This window comes from Platalea leucorodia (genome assembly GCF_965183815.1).
Source record: "Platalea leucorodia genome assembly, chromosome: 16".
In the NCBI taxonomy this organism is placed as follows: Eukaryota; Metazoa; Chordata; class Aves; order Pelecaniformes; family Threskiornithidae; genus Platalea; species Platalea leucorodia.
The window spans coordinates 5,685,884-5,704,488 of NC_138838.1; the positions used below are offsets into that span (position 1 = coordinate 5,685,884).

Genomic DNA, 18,605 nt, shown 5'->3' on the forward strand with positions numbered 1-18,605 from the left:
GGATGGGAAACTCCTACAGCCGTGAAGGACCTTATTTGGTTCTTTTATTTATGTCTCAGTGATGACGCTGGGTCGGCCCCTCTGACATTTTTGCCCGTTTCTCCCGCGGAAGATCATATCCATGTTTATCTGCTGCCACAAGGCAACCCCTGAATGCCATTCACATGATCTAAAGAGCAAAAGCCTTCGACGCAGCAGCACAGGGGATTGCATAATTCACCCCCTAATCGGGCATGTGACACGTTAAAAATAATCATCAAAGATCATTCAATAAGGCCAGGCTATAGTGAATTCATCGCCCCTAAATTGGGAGCTGGTCTCATCGCTGGCTTCTGACGGCGCGGTGACCCGTGGATCGTATTGCAGCGCGTAAGGGCATATTTGCTAAAGGTCTGCGTGCAGCGGGGTTTACCCGCAGTGAAACGGAGTCACCGACGGGCGTGCTGGGCTGGCCGGGCAGTACAACCAGCAGCACGTAGTAATGGATCCAGAAAGCCCGCGGTAAATGTCAGCATCGCCGTGCTGGCGGAGCAGAGCTGGAGAAGGCGCAGTGCTGGGGGAGAGAGAGGGATTAGCACCGGAGCCCTTGAGCAGGGATGCGCAGCCCACGTAGGTGGGAGCCAGGGCTCACAACAGACTGTGGCCGTGCCTGGTGACAGCACGTGCTGTTTCCAGGCTGGTTTTGGGTAGGAACAATGTGGAATCTGCAGTTCTTGCGACCTGCAGAGGTAGTGTTGGAGAAAGGAGCAGGGATGTGCGGGCTGCGTGAGCATCCTCAGGGCTCGCTGCTGCCGTTCATCCAGTGCTGCCTGGGAGGCTGCTCAAGGGGAATCTCTGTCCCAGGAGGAGTCTAAAGCCCAGCATGTCCGAACCGATCTACATCTTTCACTTCTTTCAAGGAGTTGTCTTCATTTTCCTTGCCCTTTGCCCAGCTAATAATAGCTGTATGTTTAAGCAATGATTTCCTCCTCCTAAACCGCTCTCTCCCTCCTACCTGGCCCAGCAGCAAAGGAATTCAGGGTGGGATTTGCACTAGCCCAGGCATTTCCAGGTGAGCTCTCTGGGGTAGATTCAAGGAAAGGGCAAAATATAAGGGGACATGGGTGGAGTCCCCATGGAAGAAAGGACTTTGTTAAATAGCCCCTGTTGTGCTTCTCCTTTTTGAAGGTGAGGGATCCTGTTGGCCCTGCGGGCCAGCTCTGGGCTGTGCTGCTCCATCCTTTGGGGGTCATGTCTTCCAAATGAGCAGCTCAGGGGGGCTGGGGGGGCTCTGGCCCTGTGCTGGGTGTCCATCCACCGCTTGCACCGGCAGGGATAGGTACAGGCAGCTACGCCAGCACTGGCGCCCACTGGCTCTCACCCTGCCTTTGCTCCCGCAGGGCGGCAGCAGGGACGACACCGAGCAGCGCTACTCCTCCCAGTACGAAGAGCGCCTGGACCCCTTCTCCTCCTTCAGCAGGAAGGTATGAAAAGCCCCCGGCACCCTCCCTCCACATCAGCCCCTCCATCTGCCACGGGATGGTTGCCTCCCCTGGGGTAGGACTCAGCTGGCTGCATTTTGGCATCGCAGAGCACGGCTTTGCCCAGCGTAGAGAGGGAAGAGGCTTTGCAGCGTGCTGCAATTGATGAGCAGGTTGCTTTGCTCTGTTCTGGTTTTGCTCACAGCAAGGTGGTCTGGGGGTGTTGAAGGGAAGGAGCAGCCAGAGAATGAAACCTCTCGGGGGAATTATTTCATCGCTCGGATGAAATTCAGGGATAGCACTCTGAAAGCATAAAACATACTCAAATGCCATTCACTTTAAGAAATAAAAAATAAAAGAAGTCATGGTTCCCACATGATGTCTGCTATGGCTGTGTGTATGGGGGGGTAGGAGCATCCCAGGGCACAGAGCTCCTTCCCTGATTTGCAAACCCTAAATCAGCCCTTTGAGCCTCAAAATCAGCTCCTTGTCCCCTTTCCTTGCAGGAACGCCAGCGGAAGTACCTGAGCCTCAGTCCCTGGGATAAAGCCACCCTGAGCATGGTGAGTGGGCTGCACCCGCCGTGCCATAGTGGGTGGCGAGAGGTTTTTAGCCTGGTGCCTGCACAGGGAACGCTGCTGCTGGGCTTGGCCCCAGGTGGGGCACAGACCCCATCCCTGCTCCCCCAGGCAGGGGTGCAGACCATGCTGGGGCCACACCGGGGCTTGCTTTAGGAGAAATCACTTTCCTCCCTTGCCCTTTCCTTCCCCTTTCCCCCCCTCCATCCCACGGTGTCTCAGGGGGTCCTGGCCAGAGCGGGTGACCCAGCCCCAACCCAGCCAGCGATGCCACAGCCCAGGCCACTGCAGTGTCAGGGCACAGCCCGGGAGCTCGGAGAGAGCTTATGTCTCAGGGGATTACCATGAACCACAGTTTCCCTGGCAATGCCCATGGCTTCCCTGCAGCAGCACTAGGATGCAATGGCTGCGGGAAGCACCTCTCCTCCAGTTTGTAACGTGGCTGGGCGGCTCAGCCCTGCACCCCTGGCTGAGGGCTGGCCCGGGGGCAAAGCCTCTTCACACACAGCATGCAGGGGGGGTTAGCTCAGCCCGGCTCCCCATAGGAGACTCACCCAGAGAGCCCCAGCACCCCACACAGCTGGGGAGCAGGCGTGCGATGGGCTGCAAAGGGTCCTGCTCCAGGGGAGATGCTCTGCCTCGCAGCATCCTCGGGAGCACAGTAGTTTCTCATCGCATTCTCCAGAAACACCTCTGCCCGAGCCCCGACCCTTCCTGCTCTGGTTCTTCCTTCCAAAAAGCATTTGGGAAAATATTGGGGAGCTGCTGGTGTCTGCAGCAGCAGAGAGTCCTCACCTGAGCTGTGGCGGGCAGGAGGGCTGCGGCTGCCACCGTGGCTATTGGCTACCACCTCTTAGGGATGAACGCTGCTTTCTGAGCTAAAAATGTGGTTATCGAGATCTGACTTATATTTGTGACATTAGCAGCAGGCTCAGGATCAGGTTTTGGCTGAGTTAACCCCTAGCTATTTGGTGTAGCAGAGGTTAATGTGGGAGCGCTGGTCTGCAACAGCCACAGAATACAGAAATATCTTGTAATAAAGGCAAAGTTGTCATTTGCATAAAAACCAAGCAAATGCCAACATGAATATGGATTGGGTGGCGTGCCAGCACCACGGAGAATTAATGAAAGGCATTTACAAAAAAACTGACTTAGGGGAGTTATTCCTTGGGAATATTTAAGAACATAATCTTGTTTGTTACAGCAGCCTCTGCCGTGGCTGTGAATAGCAAAGAAGATTTCAGCCCAGAATTGGTTTGGTGGGAGATCTGTGGGTTTTAATGCCAGCTTTGGAAAGCCCGCGTGGTGGTTTGTGGAATGTGCTTATGTCCATAATGAATCCCTAGCTTTTACAGCAGGAATAAAAAGCTGCTCTGTAGGAAGGTAGGATCTGTCCTTCATAAGCTGCTTTTCTAGGCTGCGGTTACTCCTGACTTTGGCTCTTTTGAAGGGCTGGACATAAAGGTTTTCCCGTTGGGAGCCCAGTGGCATGGGCCAGAAGGGCTCGAACATCATCAGGGTCTGGCTGCTGTTCAGTGGCCTCTCCAAAATGAGGGGTTGGAGCGTGACACAGCCCAGCCCCGCGGGGTTTCTGGGACCCAGTGAGCTCAGACATCTCTGTGGGCTGGCACAGGACTGGCAAAGGTGGAGGGTAAATCTTTCAAGATAGACCAGCAAAATGGGTAAACCTGCAGACCAGGTTACTGGTGAGGTTTTGAAGATGACCAAGGAATTTCCATTTTTGTGGTTGCTCTCCAAAATCCCCCAGGGCAATGTCCTTCTGGCAGTCCCTACTTTGGCGGAGCTTTGCCTTGCCCCGAGCAGTGCTGCGTGCCTTCCCAAGGGCTGTTGATGCTCCTCCACCTCGTGGCCTCTCCCGCAGTGGTACCCAGCCGTGCTGGAGACCAGCAGCAGGAGGAGGCAGCACGTGCCTGAAAGCTCATGCTCATGGGTTAGCAAGGCAGGGTGAAGACCTTCCCTTAAATACGTTATCTGGGACAAGTAGGAAGGGCAGCGGGACAAGCTATGGGACCCCAGGGACCTGCCCAGACCACCAGGTCCAGCCATGAGCCTCCCCCGTGCAGCCGAAGGGCTGTTACTGGGGAGAGCAGCTGGAGGTCCAGCACACAGCTCCCCGAAAATCAATAGCCCAGCAGCGACCAGCATCCTTGAGAGCTTGCATTTTCCAAGGTGCTCAGCCATCACTGCAGCCTGGCAGAGGGTGTACACGGCTCTCAGCAAGCACGTAGCCTCACCGCCGCCAAAGCTGGGGGCTCCACACCGTACCAAGCCTTTAATCCTGCTTTACTGGCTCTTTGCTGCCAGTGGGTCCAGAGCTATGGCACAGGACCGCGGTTGCTTTAGGCTGAGCTAGCTGGAGGTTCACAGAGAGGGATGCCAGGAGCTGGAGGAGTGTACAAACCCCAGGGTGCAGAGTGGTCACCCCTAAAACATGCCAGGGTACCTGGGAGGCTGCACCATCGCTGCGGGTCTGGCTATGAAATCGTCCTCTAAGCCATTCCTGGGGTCGGGCACTGGAGCTGGGGTGCAGGCAAGGTGCCAGCCTTCGGGAACACCAGCGCAGCATTTGCTCAGCTGCCCTGCCAAGGAGGTGGCGAGGGGACACTGCAAATCACAAGTTCTTTGAGCTCATGAATTAAAAATGTGCAAGACTTAATTACTGCTGGGGTTTCTCTCCGGAGTGGTGCTGAGCCACAGGCAGGCACTGAGTCAGGGCTGGCACAGGGGGAGCGGGCAGAGCCAGTGGAGAAAGTTGGGGTAAAAGCAGCTCAAAATGAACTCTGAGAGAGTTTTCAGTGCGGGATACCCCACAGTTCGCAGCCCTGAATTCACCTCGATTAGGGCAACTTTGGGCTGAGAGCATAGGTACTTTTGGTAGTCACCTTGAAGGAGAGCGGCTGCTCAGAGATGGGCACGGAGGGATGGCAAAGCATCCCCCCTCGCCTGCGTGTTTTTGTAGGGTCTAGCAGAAACAGGGCCCCAGTCTTGGCCAGGGGCTCTCTGAGCCTGTGCACAGGGGGGGCTGCTTTCCACTGACCCACATTAAAATGGGATTTTCCATTCTGCTCTTGCTGCAGGGGCGGCTCATCCTGTCCAACAAGACAGCTCGTACCATTGCCTTCTTCTACACCCTGTTCCTGCACTGCCTCGTCTTCCTGGTAAGTGCGGGGGCCGTGGGGGGTGGGCACCCCATTAAAATGGGAGCAAGCATCCCATCCAGGGGGAATTTTTGCATTTTTAAGATATTATGCCAAGCAAGTGTGTTGCAGCTGGTATATCACCGGCTCCAGAAGCGTTGTGCTGGGAGCGTGGGCAGCACCGCTCAGCGGAGACACGTACCTGCCAATAAATATCCCGTTGGCTTCACGGGGCGGGCATGGGACCCTCGGGTGGGCACAGGCTTGGCCGAGGGCAGGAGCTGGAAGCTGTCTGTGTTTTCATGTGTGCTTGGAAGCAGCTGTGGGGCCCCAGTGCCACCGTGCCGGGAGCTCGCACAGGGTTTAGCCTATTTGCGTGCAGGTCTGGTTCGCCATCCCTGCACGCAGGCAAGCAAGCCCTCCACTTGTCAGGCAGAAAAATTTTGGTTAATTATTGTGAAGCTAACAGCGTAACAAATTTTAGGAATAAAATATGGCCCCATGACCCCACGCCACTTGTTTCTAGACCATGTGCAATTCCACCTTCCTATTTCTGACTGCATCCCTTAAGCTCCTGCACGGTGGAGCTCGGTTACGTTCCCTGCCCCTCCAGGCGGTGAGCTCTGGCTCTGCATTACGCTGTGCGAGCTCTGGTCCTCCCCGCGTTTTCTGCTTGCCCTGTGTCTCTGTTTTCCTCTAGTTTTCAAATTTCCCCAACTGTACGTTAGGGTTAGAAGTAGAGAAGTAGAGGTTTGGTTAGGAATAGAGGCTTGAGCCAGCCCAAATCCCCTGGGAGTCAGTCATGATGCGAACTCCTCCTATATTCTTGCACAGTTTCTGGGAGTTTATTTATCATTTCAGGGGGAAAAAAACCCAAAATAATAAATAATTAAACAATGAAACAAGATGAAAGACAAATCAGAACAATATTTCTATCCTGATCTTCTCAAAGTAAAACTGACTTTGTGTTATTTTGGTGAGGAAAGGAGCAAAGAAAATAAAAAGTTAAACATCATTAAACTTTAAAGCTCTAACCTAAAAAAAAAAAGTAAAATTCATAAATATTACATGGCTGGAATGCTCTTACTTCATCTAGACACAAAAGGTCCTGAAATCCAGCACCCAGTGCTGCCTGGCCTGGGCAAGCACCGTGTCTCCGACAGGGACCGGACAAACCCCCGGCTCCTTCGTCCCCGCGGTGGGAGCAACGTCTTTGCCGCTAATCCCGGGAGACAGCGCAGCCTTCACCCCTTCCCGCCTGCTGCCTTCTGCCTGTTGCGATTTCAATTAACCCTAATTTGGAGGCCCGCTGAAGGCTGTTTGTGGAATTAGAGTATTGCCCTGGTGACAAGATAACGACAGCTTACAAATCCCCGAGGCTTTAATGCATCAGCCTGGGATGGGAGGGCTTCTCCCTCTTTCCAAAACCCACCGCTGCCTCCCCACCTTCTTGGACCACAGCTTTGAAATGAAAACCCAGTGGCACGAAGGGAAAAAGGAGCCAAACCGAGCAGTGACCTTGCTTCATCCTGTTCCAAAAACCCATCTCCATCCATGTGCAGCCTCGAGTGCGCCCGCCCTACCCCAAGCCACCGCAGCTGCGGCAACGCTGTCCCGGTAAAAATAACCCACTGGTCATCCTGACCGACCTGAGGGCAACCCCCTGAAACACATGCTGGGTTTCTCCACGCTGATAATACAAGGCTGCAAAACCAATTTTACCCAGCGCATTGCTTTAGGCCTCTGCTTGATGCACAAAAGCCACGGACGCCTGCAAAACGCTGCAGCAGAGATTTTGCTGGTGGCCGTGGGGATGGGATGGCAGGGCCGGGATGGCGCAGTGGTGACACGGGCAGCTGCGAGGGCAGGCAGAGATGGGCAGGCGAAAGCAGAGCTGATGATTGCATTTCTTATTTTGCAGGTGCTCTACAAAACGGCCTGGAGCGAGAGCGTGGGAAGGGACTGTGCTGCCTACTGCGCTAAGAAGTGAGTGTGAGGATAGGCTGGGTCAGCGCCCCGGCGCGCAGGAGCGTTGGCCGCCTGGGTTCAGTGGAGGGAGCATGGTGGTTTGCAGCAGATTTTTTGGGCACCGCTTGGTGCACCTCTGTCCTGCAAACGAGGGTGGTTAACTGGGTTTTAAACCCTTAATCCAATAAGTGTGGGGGAGAGGAAAGGTGCACGGAGCAGGGCAACTGCCTGTCTTCAGTCGGCTGTTTTCCAAATCCCTTCCCATGAGTGGTTCTTGCTTGGCAAGGAAGCCTGCTAAAGCCAAACGTAAGCCCGGAGGTCAGGATCAGGCCCATGCCGTGACTCAGTTGCCCTGAGCAGCTCCCAGGCGCTGCTGCCTGCGGCTGGAGGAAAGCGTGGTGCTAATTATCGCAGCTAGCGCTCAGAAACGAAGCGGCTCCTGCTCGGCCGCCAAAGTGCTTCGGACCTTGCTGTGAGTTAACGTGGCTGTGCCCTTTCCCCAGGTACGCCGACCACGTCCACAAGTTTCACGAGAACGGGGACGCAGGCGACATGTGGCAGTGATGGATGGACGCGACCCCGCTGGCGCCGGCTCCCCTTTCATCCTGCGGCAGGACCTGGCCCTTCACGCCCTGCCAGCCGCTTCGCTATAGCTTTGCTTTCTGCTTCATAGGATGGAGGCAATGATCCCCCCGCTCCCGCCTTTGGAAATCAAAAGCCTCAGCTAATGGAGAGTCGTTTTGCAGGACATGGCGTTTCCAGCCCTCTCTCCCCGGAGGAGGCCCGTGACCTCCTGATGTCCCAGAGAGCTCAGTCTTTACCAAAACACATGGAAAATGCAAGATAAGAGGTACTCCTCTCAGATGCAATATCTCTTTCCATCCTGTTTAAAATCCAGCACAACACTGGGTGGACTAAATTTTCCACCAGAAATGCTGGGGAAAAACCAACCTCCTGAACTTGCATTTTCAAGTGTCATATTTGAGAATTCCTGTTTTGCTCTGGTTTATTGAATTGTCAGAAGGCAAGCAGTCCTGCTGGGCTCTGGCGGAGCAAGCGCAACAGCGGCAGATAAAAATCAGCCATCCCGGGGTTGCTCAGTGCATTGCCTTCTTGCTGCCTCTCAGGTCAAAGCCGTTGCTCGTCTGTGCTCCATCTGAAGGGCTTCTCAGGACCTTCTGCAGCGCCTCTTACCACGCTGCTGAGCACCAGCAGATGCTCCTCTTATACCAGAGCCGTCAGCTTGAAAACAGCCCGGCTAGTTAGGACTTAATGGTCATGAAGGGAGGTGTTGCTGGTCAGGACTGATCTCGCTGGGATGCTCCGGACCCTCTCCTTGCTGAGATGTTTCTGCCAAGCTTTGGTTGCCCTTCTGGGTGCAACGACCTAATCCAAGGCAGTACCTGCCTCGCACGGGGCTTTACTTGCCTTGTAGTTGATCTGCTCAACATCTGACCCTTTTAGGAAACTAGAAGTCAAATCAAGCAATTGCTGGTGGCGGGTTTGCTGGGTGATGAACACCGGGCTGCTAATTTGGGTTGATTTGGGGAGAAGAAGGTGACAGGAGAGGCTCTGATTAAAAAGAGCAGGTCCCGGCACCCACTGTTTCTGCTTCAGCTCGCTGTGACCGCATGGTGCAGGAAGATATCAGCTTATTAGCTAACAGTAGTCCTCAATTAAAATTCCCCTCCAAAGACAGGAGAATAGTGTTGCTTCCAATTAATATTTCATTGCAGATTCAGATCTATTCACATTCATGCTGCTGGGAAGCTGAGGCCTCTAACGGAGCGTGCAGGCAGCGATAGGCTTCACATCTGCCACGGGCAGCCCAGGTTTATTTATAGGAGCTGTGGCCTGTGGCAAAATGTAAAATACTCATAAATCGAAGGGAGGGATAAATCCTGAGGGACCAACCTGCACCTGTCCCGCTCGGCGCGGGGTAAACCGAGCCCGTCCGGAAGGGAAGAACCCACGGGGCGAGATGCCAGCGAGGGGCTCGGGGGCGGGATGCTGCCCTATGCCGGGGACCTCTTCGTAAACTAATCGACTTCAGATGTGGAGGAGATGAGCTTTTGCTGTCTGAAATCAGTAGCGCGGAAACGTGATCCAGGGAAGGGTGGGATGCTTGTTGAGGCTTTGTTGGGAAGGTTAAATTTGCTTTTTTTAGAAGCTGTATGTGGTGTCTTGGAATTGCAAAACTTCTGCAGCTATTCACACTTGTACTCTTCATAAATGACTTAAAATAGATGTTGAGTTCTGCGGGACAAGTGATAAATGTAGACTTGCACTGACTGCGTTGCTTTTGTGCTTTGCTTCCTTTCTTTTTTTTTTTTTTTTTTGACTTTTGATATTAAACAACTGAGAAATGTCCTGCTCGAGTCCAAGGGCAGAGTGTGCAGCTAATTTTAGAAACCCATTACAGCAACTAAAGGCAGCGATGTCTCGCAGTGCCGGGAAGGGCAGGACCTCTGTCCCCGCGTGCTGGAGCTGGCGTCCCGGCTGCCGGCAAACACCGGCGTCCCGCGGGCCAGGCGAAAGGCTCCCAGCGAAGGAGGGACCACGGGAGCAGAAGGGCTTGAGCCCAGGCAACCTCCAAACCCAGAGATATTCTGTAGATCCCCACGCGGCTGCTGGCACCCAGCTTGAATGGTGTAAATTTGTCTGGCTAATTTTGGGGGAGCTGGTCATGATTCCCTCCTTCCTCATCCTTTTTTCTTGCTTTTCCAGCCCCAGGGGACCCCGGCAGCCCCAGCCCGGTGGGGCCGGGCTGCTTTGCAGGCTCTGACCTTGGTTTTTAGCCACGGCTTCCTTCTGCCAAGCCCAGCGAGTGCAAGGGGGCCTGGGGAGGGCCGAGAGCCATGCCCCCGCCCCGAGGGGCCGAAGGGCAGAGGGCTGTGCTGGAGGTTTTGCAGCTCCCCGGGACTCCCAGGTTTTACTGGACCCCTGGCCCTGGAGCTGCTGGGTTTTAGCCCCCAGGCAGAGCCGTCACCTCCTTCCACGCAAAATGAAAATGGCAAATTCACCAATTTGTCCCAAAATCCCTCCTGGGGAGGGTGAGGGCTAGACGCAGCGTGTTGTTTTCTCTTCTAATCACACTGTTTTGCAGCTTCCAGCAATTCCTACTGCCACTGCATGGCACAAGGACCCACAGCTCCTGCCTTCCCCCGGCACCGGCTGCCGGAGAGGGGCTGCGCACAGCCAAGGCATCGCAGCGAGCGCCGGCAGCGCGCGGGGTAACGCACCGCTTGCTCATCTCGGCCCCGGCAGTCTTACAGCAGCTAAGGGACGTCTGGGCGTCCCGGACAGCAAACAACGGCTGCTCCTGAGAGTCCAGCTTTGGCTGCCAAAAACCTCTGACCGGAGGCAGGGAAAGCCTGAACTGGGGAGGGCTCTCGGGTCACCGCCCGCCTGCGGCTGGCCGGCACCTCGGCCAAGTTTTTGGAGCTGCTTTCTAGAGACGTGCTGGAGGTGAAGGGATCGGGCAGAGCCGGGAGGTTGCAGGGCTCCGGGGGAAGCCTTGTCCCTCCGGGCAGAGCAGTGTGCACTGGAACAGCTGGTGAGATGCTTGTGTGTAGCACAAAACAAAAATCCGCAATTTTGGTCCCTGGAAGATGCCCTGCACATGGAGGGGTGTCCTCGGGTGGCTAGGCACCAGGAGATGTCTTCTCCAGCCCCTAACACCACCCAGCAACCCCGGCCAAGCTTGGCAAGGCTGGGGAAGGGCAGGACACAGCACAGCATCACTGGCAGTGCTGTGCCCAAACCCCCTTTCCCTCCAAAAAGCGAAGCAGTGGGTCAGTTAAAGGAAGCAGAAGCCCCAACCTTGGGCAAGAGCTATAAAACAGCTCACCCTGTGCAGGGTTTGCCATAGGCAGGGTAAATGCTGTTACGCCTGGTGGGGAGCGGGAGCAGGGCTGCCCTCACTGTCCTGGTGTGGGGGGGTTGGGGTACACCCAACTCATCACACACTGCCCAGCCCATCACTGGTTTCTCGGGTGTTACCGGCTGTGCTGGGTGACCTTTCGGGGATGCGCTCACTCAGAGCCCAGTTCAGTTCTCCTTACAGTCAGGCGAGGAGAGAAACGGGGCGGGCACCCTCTGCACCGCGGAGCAGCCACGGCTCCGAAATGCCGTTCCCCAAATGCAGAAGTCCCCGGAGGCAGCTGCGACCCACGGCAGCACGTGCGCAGGCTGGGGCTGACGCAGCTGCGAGAAGGGACGCGGCGTCTGCCCACGGCACCAGCATGACCGCAGCACCGGCCGCGGCGAGCGCTGAATGAACCAGCATCTCTGCAAGGGCCTCGATGCTCCTCCGTACGTGGCATGAGGGCAGGTATTGCATTGCATCTCCCCGCTGCTGCCGGCTGAGCAGCTTCCCTGCAACTCCCTGGGTACCCCTGCACACCCCTATAGCTCCACACCCCTATAGATGCACAGCCCTATGGACACACACCCCTGCACCCACCCCAAGCCCTGGCACCCCCTGAGCCCCATTTTTGGCCAGGTTCAGAGGACAGCCCCAAAGCACCCTGCAGCGGGGACGGTGCTGCCCAGGGAGCCCCACAGCCCTGCCCTTGCTGGGTCCCTGCCTTTTTTAAGGATGGAAGTGGATTTTCTGCTAATTTGATTTGAAAGCCCCTTTTATTCCTGAGTGACTCAAAAGCAAAGGATTTCAGCGACCCCTTGCTCTCCCTCACTGTTTTAAATTTGATTATGGGAAACAATTTTAATTAGTATCGACATATTCAGGAAAATAATTACGGGAAAACCTGTGCTTTTTATATCCATTTAACCTGCGAATCTTCTGTCCCAGCTCAGAGACCCAGGCTGAATTTCAGGGGGTGGTGGAGGTTTGTATGGTAATAAAAGGCTCCTGGGGAAGCCCGGCTGGCTAATGAGATAACAGGCTGCTCACATCTGGGTCACAAGTTCAGTTTTTGCCATGGGCAGAGGAGACAGGAGAGAAATCACTGCCAGGACGCGGCCGATCTGTCTTGATTTTCAGCTGCAGCGCACGGCTGGGGAGAGCAGCGAGGGGCCCGATCCAGCTCCAGCCCCACACCGTCCCCGCCGCGCAGGGGATGCCGAATGCCCTGGCAGCCCGGTTGGTGCGTGTCCACACTCAGGAGGAGCCGGGTGATGCGGCGGCGTTTGCAGGGCAAGCTGCAGCAGCAATTATTGCAGTGCTATAAAAAAATAATATGATTTTTCTAAAGGTCTCCGGCCGGGCGCCTCATCCCTCCGGTCCAGTTCCTGCTGGAAACGGGTCTCCAGAGCCACTAATGCACAGGCAGCAAACGTGTTTGCTCCCACTCTGCAAATGGAAAAGCGAGATCGATCGGGTCTGAGCGGAGCTGAATGAAGCGGAGGCAGCGCCTGGCGTGCAGGATGCTAGCGAGACTCCCCCGCCGGCAGGAAAGGAGCTTCACAAACACAAACACACGCAGAGCCAGCGCCGGGAGAAACGTGCTGGGTACTGCAGGTTATTTTAAGTTCAGGATGTACCCAGTAAATGCGGCAGATAAACAGATCGCGGGGCTGGGAGCTCGCAGGGTCCATTGCGCCGGGTCAGCGCACGGACACAGCCCATACGGAAAAAAAGGGGATAAGATATAAGGGGTTTGGACATCCAGAGGCAGGAGCCTGACCAGCCCAGCCGTAGGGATCGATTGGTGTTTATTTTTGGAAGAGTGGCTCTAATTATCTGCTGTAAGCAGGCAGTGAAATGGTGGTGGATCTCCACTGCTTGATGCCTTTAAATCAAGGCTGAATGTCTGCCTTGAAGACATGCTCTGGTTCAGCCAGGAGTTACGGCCACGCAGCAGGAATTATCAGCCAAGGGTGCGTGGCAAGCATCATGGCTTTACAGTCTATGAACCATCATCCCTCTCATTTCTTCCCTAATAGATGGAGCAGCCGGGGCTGCTGGTTTTAGATGGGTTGTTTTAAAAACGACAGCAGGGTTTGACTGCTGGGAACTCCCTTGGCCAGGGTGCATTTGCCGTGGTGCTCTTCCCACATAGCCATCCCCGGCTGGGACACCCGGTCCCGTGCGAGAGGTGGCAGCAGCTGGCGGAGGGACGTGGGGGCACATGGGAATCGCAGCGGGGTTATCTCGATGCCGAAACCACAGCAGTGGGGTGGCACCATGCCCTGCTGCAGCAGAGCTGGGCATCTCTGCCACGAGCTCTAATAATACAGGAGCCCCGATAACCCTGTTATAGGGGAGCCCTGTTATTACGGCAGGTTTCGGGTGAGGAGGGTGAAAGCGAAGGCAGGCCCCTCCGCACGGCCGTGCTGGAAGGTGCTGGCTGGTAATAACTGTTTTATTGCTTCCTGTTGTGTTAGACATCTGATGGCAAGCCAGGGCCGAAAGCTGGTGCAGCATATGGAGCGTCCCCCCGTCCTCCCCCTCCGCCTTATTTACAGAGTCTCCCTGGAGATGGGCCTTGCAGGCTTTTCCAGCTCGGAGAGGAAGCGGAAAAATATTTACCTCGCTCCCCCCTGCAAAAGTCTGTTCTCATTAAGGCAGGAAAACGTAAACGAGGCGCAGAAGGTGGAAACTGTGCCGCCGTGGTGAGCGCTGGGAGACCACCAGGGCCGGGGATGCCGAAGCGGCCGTGGGCAGGGACCCTCCCCAGGGAGTCCCTGCTCCCCGCAGCAACGTTAACCTGTGCTGGGGGCTCAGCCACACCCAAGCCCTTCATTTCCCAGCCCTGCCTTCAGTGGTGGGACGTGGGGGGGGCATGAGGATGCTTAGGTGTCCCGCTGCTCCCCGTTACGCCTGCACCCCACAGCGGCTTGCAAAGCACTTCCCTGCACAGCTGCATCCCTGGGGATGCCCCAGGATGGGGGCATTGGATGCGTTGGCTGCACGACAGTTTGCAAAGCCAGGGTGGGCACAGAAAGGCTGCACCTCCAAAATGCCCTGGTTATTCTTTTATTCCTTATTTTTTTTTTAACATTGACCAGCACAGGACAGACGCCCGCAAGCTGCCAACCGTGATGATGTGAGGATCTCCCCCGGCACCGGCATTGCAATGGAGAAAAAAAATAAAGGAAGGAAATTGGCTGTGTTTCCCTGAATGATGCCCCAGCCGTTGATCACCGAGTCATGCTGGGAACGGCTCCCGACCAGCGCAGCCGGCAGCTCCTTGCTCCACAAGCGGTCTCCTGCCAGCCCGGCCCAGCCATGAGCACCGGGTGGGAAAGCTCAGCCGTTAGCTGCGTGCGGCCTTTTCCTTGGAAAAACCCCGGCTCTGGCCCCGTGGTGTCTCAGGGCGGCCGGTTTCTTTTCCCCATCCCCAGTGGCGGTTCCCCCTGGAAGACAAAGAGCTCAGGCTCGGCAGCTCCGCTGGGAACAGCCCTTGCCAAGGGTTAGCTGCCGGCTGGCAGCGAGCTGCCAGGCGAGTTGGAGCTTGTGTCGGCTTTTGGCACGGCCTGGTGACCTGAAGGAGCGTGGGATCGTGCTGGAATTAAGTCAAGAGGAGGGAGGGATGCAGGGACACATGCTGCTGATGAGGTCTCGCCAGTGGCGAAAGGCACATCTCCCTTTGGCTTCAGCAGGTAAGGTGTGCCTGGCCATGGGGGCAGTTTCCAGCCCAGGGCAGGTCCCGGTGCCAGGCAGAGCCATGGGTGCCCGAGGGATGCACACGCTCTTGCCAGGGTGCCTGGGTGGCTCGGGCACGACACGATCATGGCCCAACTGTGGGCACGGCGTGGGTCTCAGATGGGAGGCAGATCCCACCCAAGCTGGCAGAAATAACACCCTTTTACTTTCTTCTAACCCAGTTTGCTCCCTTTCTTTCATCTGTCCATGCCTGCAAGGCGATGGGCAGTGCCACTGGCCAAGGGTGTCTGCGCTGAGCCACCCTCTGTGCCTTGTCCCCATTGACGGAGCTTTGCCCCTGTTGCAGAGGGCTTTGTCCCCATTGCATCATGCTTTTCCCCTGGTGCATTAGTGCTTCATCACCATTGCACGGTGCTTTGTCCCCATTCCATTAGTGCTTTGTCCCCTGCACTGGTGCTTTGCCCCGTTGCACAGACGCTGCCCCTGTGAGCTCAGCATTGTAACAGAAAACAGATGAAAAACCCCCGATGCCACCCGCAGCAGCAAAGCCCGGCTTTCCCACCCGCAGAGGAGCAGTGCCGGGGCCGAAGGCAGCACCGCAGCCCTGGCACGACCTCCTCTGACGTCTCCTCTGGCCCAGAATAACCATCCCCACCAGCAGCGGGGGGGACCAGCATGTGGCCTGCCAGGTACGCAGCCAAAAATAGCCGGGGAGGGAGCAGGGGTGGAGGGGAACCCGCACACCCAACTGGGGCTTGGCCACGCTCCCCAGCTCCCCAGGGGAGGGAGGGCTGGGCTGGCAGCACCAGGGTCCCTGCAGGGGCTGAGCACCCCGCTATGCCCCCCCCCGGGAGGGCAGGTCCTCCCCAGGCATCCTGCAAAACGCACGGTGGGGCATCAAGGGAGGCGATGCGAGGCATTTTATGAGGTGTGGAGCCGTCCCAGGGACAACAGGGTGGGGGTAAGGATGCAGCCCTGCAGCAAACCGGCTGCAGCGCAGGGCTCCTGGGTACCCCCTCGGCACAGTGACCCCCCCCGCCACAAATCCTTGCCCTGAACACCCAGGATCTGGGGCCTTTTGGGTCCCTGTTGCTATGGCAACCCCTTCTCACAGTGCCGGTCCACGCTGAGCCTGTCTATCCGTGCTGCTGCCTTCCCGGAGGGGCGATGCTGAAAGGTGATGCTCGGGGAGGTGGTCCTGCAGGTCCCAGCCACAGTGGGATCCGTGGAGTCCCCTCGTGAGGGCCTCCTGGGGAAAAAAAGGGCTCTGTAGGGAATGGTATTTTTTTAACAGTCTCTTGGTGGTTTTAGAGGTTTGGGAAAGATGTTTAGTACTGAGGAGGGCTCTGGGCTGGACCCACATGAATGGTCCCGCCGATGTCCCCGAAAGGCTTCGCCCTTCCCCGGGTGCAGGGAGCCAGCACTGCACCCCTCAGCAGCCAGGAAAGGACTCTTTGCCTTAAAATAACACCGTCCCCTCTGCAGCTCGTTTCCATCGAGCATCCCGCCACTCAGGGAGGTGCACGGGGTGGGGATGGCAGTCGGTGCGGCAGCGGGCAAGGCGTCACCATTCCCCTGCAGAGGAAAAGCAGCAGCTCGGGCTGTGCCAACCCCCCGGTGTCCCCATTGATGGAGGGCACCCTAACATCATCCCCACGAGCAGATGCTGCTGGGGCTGCACAGCAATAGGTGCATCTGCATCTCCCAGGTGCGTGGGGGCAGGATGGGACTCATCCTGTCCCAGCATGGTGTCACCCTCCTCTGGGGTGACAGAGCCTACCCTGCGGTGGGGAGGGGGCTGCCCTCGCTCACCACCTTCCAGTGCCCTGGCCCAGAACTGGGATTTTGCAGGTTTTTTTCCCAGTTCCCCTCCGCGCACCACTCCCTGCAGGCTTGCAGGGTTTAGGAATTTCCCAGCCGCTGCTGTGAGCCGCGTGGCTTCACTTTGGGAACGTCTTCGGAGGCACTTTGCACGCCAGCCTTGCTGCTCACACACACCTCGCACCAGCTCCCCACGGGCTGGTAAAAAGATGGAAGAAGCTTTCAAAGCTAAGGGAGGGTTGGGATTTTGGAGCTGCTAACATTTTTAAGAGCTGCTCTGAGTCCAGGCAAAGATGGTTTTGCCTTTAATATTTAATGCCTTTTTTTTTTTTTAAACACACTTGCAAGCGCGTGTTCAGAGCTGCTGCAGGGAGAGCTTTGCACTACGGAAACGCTGGGGCCAGCCTGACCCGGCAGCGTGGGACTGCTTCAAAGCCAAGGTTGCCAGAAGGGCATTCTCCAGCCTGTAAGAAAGGCAAAACCCTGGAAAACTGCAATGAAAGAGCTGCTTGGACCAGCACAGTGGGAAATGCTGGGGAGAGGATCCTGCACAGCAAAGATCAGCCCTTTGCCAGCAGGAGCAGCCCAGTTTCCCCTCCATCGCCAGGCACAAGGAGCTGTTGTTGCAGGAGCATCTGTAAGCAAGAAAGGCAAAAGCCCTTTCTGCATGCCTGAAATCTCCAGGGTTTTGGCTCCCGAGGGCTGGAGGCTGCGGGCGTGGAGCAGAGGGACTGTCAGGATAAATGGGAGCCTGGAGCAGCAACATCAAGGGAGCCCGTGGCTGTGTGATGCCTGGGAAGAGCAAGGGGGGAAGGATCCGGCCTGGGACAGGCGCTGTGGGAGACCTGCACCGTGGTCCCGTGGTCCTCGGGGTGAACAGCTCCATCAGCCCGGCTGTGGGTCAGGACTGGCAGACTGGGGGTCCCAAGCCCATCCCCAAGCAGAGGCCACCAAATAGATGCAGCTGCAGGAGGTGACTGAAGTGTGATGTGGCGAGAAGGGCTTCACTTCTGGAAAAACCCCTGGCCATGACAGCACGGCCACAGAGGATGTGTGGGAAGGCTCTTTGAAGCCTTTTCCTCCCATGGCTGGTTCCTACACGGTGCTGTGCTCAGGCAAAACAAAGCCTCTGACACCATCTTTCAAGCGCAGCCCCAGCAGAGCAGAACAGCACAAAGAAAAGGGATATTTAAAAGACAACCTGTGAGTAGCTAATAGCCTCTGACCTTGCTCCAGCAGAAACAGGAGGCAGTTTGGAAGAGAAGGTGCAGAAGGTGCCTGTCCCCCCAGGAGGGACATGGACCCAGTTACCCCGGCGGGGCAGGCACGGCTGCGGGGAGCAGCAAAGGAGCAGAGCCCTTGGGCGAGAGGAGGCAGGAGCAATCACACTGGGATTGTTTGGGGTTTTTTTGCTAGAGTTTTAGCTCTGCAGCCCCAGGTGTGGACACACTCATGTCTCCCTGACGCAGAGACCAGCGTCTGGGCGCTTGTCCCCACGCAGGGCTCTGCATCTGCTTGCAAATGCTTGCACGCTTGGCGAGCTCTCCACCTGCCGCCCTGCCGGCGGGCATGAAGGGGAAGTTTTAGCACAGAAAAAGCATCGCTTTTCATTTGCATCAACAGGAGGAAGAGCAGCAGCAGCACCAGGGCTGGGCTCCTGTGGCTTCCCCCGCAGAGGCCCGACTCCCTCGCGAGTGACAGGTCCTCAGAGGAGATGTGTTTCTGAATGCAACCATCTCTCTTCAAAAAATGCTCCCTGGAGACACTAAGTGAGCACAAATACCATCCTGCTGGCGCTGGGCCGGGGCATTCGGAGGGGCCCATTGAGCTCCATCCCAGCAGGATGCAGTGGAGGCACCAAGATCAGGCAGAATGAAACACTTCAGGATGGTAAATCTTGAAGCCATGGATTGTGTCCACTGACATCAGGCTGGACACCCTCTTTTTTCTCCTAATACCGCTCCCAGCACTGCCAGGGATGCAGAAGGGTTGAGCCCCGAACACCCTCTCCACCTGACAGTTTTGGGAGATTGCACTCCTTCCCCACTCA

General features: G+C 56.5%; 1 protein-coding gene across 1 annotated transcript in view; it reads left to right on the forward strand.

The window, feature by feature from the left end:
- Window positions 1–9,362, forward strand: part of CUX1 (cut like homeobox 1) — a 282,207-nt gene extending 272,845 nt beyond the window's left edge. Inside the window, exons 19-23 of the mRNA XM_082328024.1 lie at window positions 1,380–1,463; window positions 1,967–2,023; window positions 5,137–5,217; window positions 7,118–7,182; window positions 7,668–9,362. Of these exons, the coding sequence (XP_082184150.1) occupies window positions 1,380–1,463; window positions 1,967–2,023; window positions 5,137–5,217; window positions 7,118–7,182; window positions 7,668–7,728 (348 nt within the window). The 3' untranslated portion in view covers window positions 7,729–9,362. The remainder of the gene's footprint in view (window positions 1–1,379; window positions 1,464–1,966; window positions 2,024–5,136; window positions 5,218–7,117; window positions 7,183–7,667) is intronic.
- Window positions 9,363–18,605: the final 9,243 nt, after the last annotated feature.